This window comes from Chroicocephalus ridibundus, chromosome 15, assembly GCF_963924245.1.
Source record: "Chroicocephalus ridibundus chromosome 15, bChrRid1.1, whole genome shotgun sequence".
Classification (NCBI taxonomy): domain Eukaryota; kingdom Metazoa; phylum Chordata; class Aves; order Charadriiformes; family Laridae; genus Chroicocephalus; species Chroicocephalus ridibundus.
Genome location: NC_086298.1, coordinates 10,170,282 through 10,176,281, shown reverse-complemented (window position 1 = coordinate 10,176,281; position 6,000 = coordinate 10,170,282). Strand labels below are relative to the sequence as shown.

The 6,000-nt window shown below is 44.5% G+C and overlaps 1 protein-coding gene across 1 annotated transcript in view; it reads left to right on the top strand.

Annotated features, from left to right (window-relative positions):
- The first annotated feature begins 1,597 nt into the window (after positions 1-1,597).
- The window catches only part of QSOX2 (quiescin sulfhydryl oxidase 2), a 28,066-nt gene continuing 23,663 nt past the window's right edge, over positions 1,598-6,000 (top strand). Inside the window, exon 1 of the mRNA XM_063353245.1 lies at positions 1,598-1,851. Within this exon, the coding sequence (XP_063209315.1) occupies positions 1,617-1,851 (235 nt within the window). The 5' untranslated portion in view covers positions 1,598-1,616. The remainder of the gene's footprint in view (positions 1,852-6,000) is intronic.

Genomic DNA, 6,000 nt, shown 5'->3' with positions numbered 1-6,000 from the left:
GTCTAATATTTTGTTTGCCTTGGTTTTGATCAATATTAACCTCCTGGGTCAATAAATCTTGATACTAGCCTCAGGAGGAGTCATTATCTTTCATAGAAAATGATTATTTCTCAGTTAAACCCTACATTTAATTTTCCTGTAATCCATCTCTTTCATCTTCACACATTTAACAACTCTTCTGAATAAAATGCACTCTAAAATATCTTAGGCACTGCAAATTTTAAAATTCTAATTAGCAGCTGCCACAAGATTGTTCAATTCTTTGAAGTGGTTGGACTCTGCTATTGTAACTACCTAATTTTGTTGCTTACAGTACCCAGGAAAAATAGAGACAGAAATCCCCTCAGCTGGGGCGTGATAGAAGCAACAACATAGCTTATAGCTATGGATATGGCTGCAAAAGATAGGCGACTGAAACCACTTCAGATATTAATAGTCAATAAAAGAAGATCAGGAAAAGGCAAAGGTGGCAGAACCTGTTACACAATTCTCAGGGGAGAGGATTTTTTCTGTATATAAAATTCCCACCTTTATACTGTCTATGCATTACTGGCCAGAAACAATGATAACCTAGATTCTAACCTCTGAATTTACACCAGTGGGCCTGAAGTAAGAATTTGGACCCATTTGTTTCCTAGTTATTCTTGAAGGATTAAAAGAAGTAATTATGAGGAACAGAAGCAAGAATTCTCTTTTTGGGGACCTCAGCCTTTCGTTACCTGAGTTTTAAGCTCCTCTGAAGTCATCCTCCGGGGATGTTTTCTCCGTTGGTTTTCTACCTCTGTTCATGTAATGAGAATTCTTGAACCTCTATTTACAAATGAAAGGAGACTTTCATGCTGTGGCTGTAGCTATAAAAGGTGCTAAAATCCATTACTAGCGCACAATCAAACTAAATTTACTAAAAGGACAGAGTTTCTAACATCCTCTTCAGAGCTCACAGCATCCTGTCTACAGCCTTTTATCCCATCTTCAGTTTTGAGGAGAAATGGCGCTTTCCTGCCGAGTGATGTACTTTGGGATGAAACAGTTCTCCACCCAAGGCCGTGCCATTTTAATCTCTTCTCAGTGAGAAGCGTTGTGAAGTTGAAACTTCTGTTTCTATAGCAGATTGCCCTATAAAATCAGCCACCAAGCTGCTGTTTGAACCTCAGTAATTTTACTTTTTTGCTTAGACAGACCCCCTGAGGGCAACGTGGCTGTGTCGAAGAGTTATTGGTGGTGTGTCCGTGTTACCAGGGTTTGGTAACACACTCGGGCGACAAAGGGGGAAGGAGCGAGCGATCGACCACCTCCCTTGCCTTGGGCCGGGGGGATGGAGGCCATGTCGGCCGGCGGTTCCTTGGGGGGCGGCTGCCAACAGGTGCGTCCCCACTCGGGGGGAAAGGCCGTGTCGCCGCCTATGGCCGGTGTGCCGTTGGCGACAGCGGGCTGTGCCTCCTCGCTTCTCTGGACTAGGGGACCCCACTTCCTTCAGAGGGGAACCGGGGCCGGTCTCCCCCTCAGGCCACCCGGGCGGGACGGGCCGCACTAGGCCGCGTCTCCAGGGCCGGCGCGTTGCTATGGCACCGCCCCGCCCCGCCCCGCCCCTCGCCGCGCGCCGCTGGCGTCCCAACATGGCGGCGGCGGGCGGCAGCGGGCCGCTGGTGCTGGTGGCCCTGCTGCTGGCGGCGGCGGCGGCGCGGCTCTACCGGGCCGGGGAGGACCCGCTGACCGTGCTGGTGGCCGGCTCGGTGCGGCAGGCGCTGCTCAACTCCTCGGCCGCTTGGGTGGTGCAGTTCTACAGCTCGTCCTGCGGCCACTGCATCGCCTTCGCCCCCACCTGGCGGGCCCTGGCGGGGGACGTTAAAGGTGAGGCGCCGCCGCCCCCCTCCGCCGCGGGCTCTCACCGGGCCCCCCGCACCCGGGGAGCGGTCACCGCCGCCGCCGGCCTCTCCACAGCTCCGCCCGGCGTGAGACCGGGCTGCCGCCGGCCTGACCCGCGGCCTCTCTCCGGGCCGCCGCCGGTCAGTCCCCGGTTGTCGGTAGCGGGACCGGGGCGCCCGTGTGGGCCGCAGCGGGGCCTCGGCGTATGCGGTCACCCGTGGGGCGCTGGGCTCCGGCGGGGCCTCGGCACGCGTGGGCGGCAACGGGGCCTCGGCTGGCGCTGTCACCCGTGGGCTTGGCAGGGCCTTGCCAGGCGTGGGTCGTGCTTGCTGGGTCATCCCTCTTCTGGGGTGGTGGGTGGCTATGGAACGGCCCACAGGGCAAAGCGAGGTGTGGGTGAGAGTAGAAAGTCTCCAAATTAAAACTTTCACAGGAATCCAGGGCTAAAACACCCTCACATGCAGCGGTCCAGCTGCGGATTTGCACTGTGTGTGCAAGGGGACGCACTGAGGCACAGGAGATATGTTTAGACTAAACTCTTTGAGGTAAGGTCTTTATCCTCTGAATGTTTTGTAAAGAGACCAGCCCGTTTTAGAGGCTAAATGAAAAAATATTGTGGTACTGCGGTGGCCATGCATGTGTTTGATTTATATCTTGCAAATTCAATGTAACGTAAACGGACTAGAAGGGGGAAAAGGACCGCCAGAAAATAATACAAAAATAAAACTCAGTGAGAGTCAGATTTTCAGATTTATCAAATGGTGACTTAAAAAGAAGTGATGGCCTCTGCAGTTTGTACTGAGGGAGATTTGCATCGCAGTTCCTTAGTCTGCTCAGGTTTTTTTGCAGGTTCTGAAGTGTTTTATTCTATTTGTAGATCTAAGGTAAGGAAACAAACAGGCCTCTCAGGTCAATACCTTTGGTGGGGAGAAGACCTGAGATCAGATTTGTAGGAAATGTTATGCTTAATATAGTGGTGCTGAAGGCTTTTAAACTACTCTTAATTTAGCATTTGACATTCATTCCATCCACTTGGATGGAAACAATGGTTCAAATGTTTTCATATGGTTTCGGTTTGAGAGGGAGTGAAGAGCTCTGGCTTTTCTCTGGCGGTGCTGGACGTGAAAAGTGTTGACGGTTAACGTTAAATGTAGGTGCAGTATTAGGTATACGTGGTTGTAGATATACGGAAATGGAGGCCTACCCAAAAATAGGTCCTGACAAACTTGTCACATGGTGAGGATTGCTAACTGATGAGCAGAAACTCAAAAACCGAGAAACACAGAGCAGTAATGGTTTCAGAGCATTTCAAATGCTCCTTACTTGCATGGTTATTTTGTTTATAAAAGCAGTAGCTTTTTTCTGTTTTCTTTGCGTAAGTTTGTGTAGCATTTTCACCTTCTCATTTGGTTTGCTTCTGGCCAAAATAGTATTAGATTTTCTTCTTTTTTGAAGAAAAGTAAGAACAAGGGGGTGTTTGAACACTGCAGAGAAAATCACAAAGAGCCTCAACTAACCAGAGCTTTTGTCAAAATGAGACAGGGGCATGTTTACATATTACTATAGCAGCATGATACCTTTGTAGGCAATATTTTTTGTAAGTTGTAATGACTTCTTCAAACACTTTTTTTCTTTCTCATCTGCAGTCATGATAACTTCAAATGGTGTTACGCACTTGTATTACTCTAACCAGTTAAAGGCCTGTATACTCCTTAATCCATTGAGTTTTTATGGAGGCTTTTACTTAAAAAGTGGATTTTTATGTTTGTGGACATTGGCACTACCAGCAAATACAACTGGCTTCTGGTGTTATTTGTCAGCAAAATGTTTCCATTTTAAAGTTGCGTGAATGGCTTTTAGTAGGATACTGAAAACCGTCACACTTTTAGTTGGTAGCTTCATACAAAAAAACCCTCCAAAATGTTTTGTCCACTAGGCTGTCTCAGCATTTATTTTTCAAAAATGTTTACTCATCTGTTAAGATATTACAGCCATCTTTGAGGATGCAGACTCATCTACATCAGAGAACTCCTAGGTCACTGTGGTTGTATTTACTAATTTGGTATAGTCAGTTAAATTGGCGCAACTGCTTTTTCCATAAAAGGCCTGTGTTAAGTTTTATTTCATTTCTCATTTGTTAAGTCTTGGGAATACTATCATTGCAAACTTCATAGCAGAAGGTAATCCTCCTGAAAAATAGGAGCAGTACTTGCTTTTGTGTAATTTACATTTTGAGTTTGATACTCCCTCTCCTCTCTGAAGAGGCTTTAAGCTTAGAGACATTGCTGCTGCATTCCTAATCGCACATTTAGTTTTATTAAAGTAGTGTCCAAAGTGGCCATTATAGTTATTTGTACTTTTTCTGTCTTAAAAGATGATTGAATCTGTCCACCAAAATGCCTGTGGGATGGGATTATGTGTAGTAATTTTCTGTGTAGAAGTAACAAACCCTTGGAAATCTCATATACAACAACTCTTGAATTAAATGCAGCAGCAATCCACTCCTCTGGATTTGGAACAACTGTTCCAAATCTAGCAATTGTCCTTCCAAATCTAGCAAGAATTATTTCCTTCTAGAAAGTATTCTTTGAACACATTTGGTGGGGAACTGCAGAACCTTGTCATTACTCGGGAAGCAGCCTATGTGTTAAAATACATAACTCTCAAGTAGCAGGCAGGGAGAGGTTCCTTGTGATCTTGTCTCCCTGACTGAAACTTCACACAGCATTGCATCTGCCTGCTGAAGGGAATACACAAGGTTTATGCAAAGAAAGTATCTTCCTCGTAATGCACGGTGACTGGTGTGCTGGAATTCTGTAGCATTTCTTAAGTGGGAGGTTTAACCAACCCGTTGGATTTCCAGGTTGTCCAATACGTACATTCCCGTCATTCATTGGAAGCTGTTTAGCATAAAGAGAAATAGTGTTGGTTAATACGGTATCATTCATCTACCCCTTTCATATAGTTTGTGAGTTACTATTTCAAAAGTACTAATGTTAATTTAAAATTTATCAGCATATAAAAAAAAACAGTGCAGGCCACAGTGCCACTGTAAACTCACACAGTCTAGGCTGTGCACGCCAGCAACTTTGGCATCCTTTAGAAAGGAAAAGCTCTTTTTTTAAGCAGAAGCAAATGCTAAGCAGCACACATCCCAGCTGGTGCTCTTTAACCCAAGTATTTAGCTAGAGATGGGTTTGCATTGTTGCCAGTAGGCTATTTGCATTAGGTTCATAGTGCTTCTATTCATTGCGTGGAGGAGGATCGAGACAGGTGGAAAAAGGAGGAGGAGTGGTGAAGGTTGAATGAGATAGATACCCAGAAGCCAAACTTTTCTTTTTTTTTTTTTTTATTTTGCATTTTATTTGATGAAATAGACTGTTGTATCTTTTGTGTTCCTGTGAATACATGCCCATCTGCTCTAGCATACTCGTAGTTACTCCTCGTGCCTGTTCAGTGCAACTGAAATTCTCTATCAGCTGCCCCATCCTCCTCCAAAGACAAATAAAGGTCAAGCTAAATTTCAAAAGCCGCTAGGCATGCACCTGTCAATCAGCTCTTGAACTTGATGAAGCTTTTGTGCTCTTTGCTATAAAAGCAAGTTTAATTTTAGTGCTTTTTAAATTTTATTGATACTTGGGAATTGTGGTGTACCTTCAAATTTTGCTTGCAGCTGTTTTGATTTAGCTTAGCTTTAAAAAGTAACTGTCTAAGGAGTCTCTTGCAGTGGTTCTTCCTTAAAGTGATTGCTGCAGTGGAGCATGGCTCAAAAAGATAAGTTCCTAGCAAAATGAGAAGGAAAAAGCTATAAATGAGTTGAAAACTTTAATAAAAGTTATATAAGGATATTTATAGAAATACTTGAACTCTTGTGGTTATTGCTATGAAACATTTATAAAGGAAACTTAGAGTGATGTTCAAACTCAACTATTTAACACTGGTTAAAACTCAGATATTTTTTGAGGTATACCTAATGTATTCCTGAACAGTACTAAGAGATAAAGACAACTTTCAGTAGACAATATGTGAGTCTTGGGTTGTGTGCAGTTCTGGAACTCTGAGAAGATTGTAAGTTTGGTAAACAGTGAGTCTCCGTTAAAACAGCTATAATACAAGATGCATCAGATTTATGGA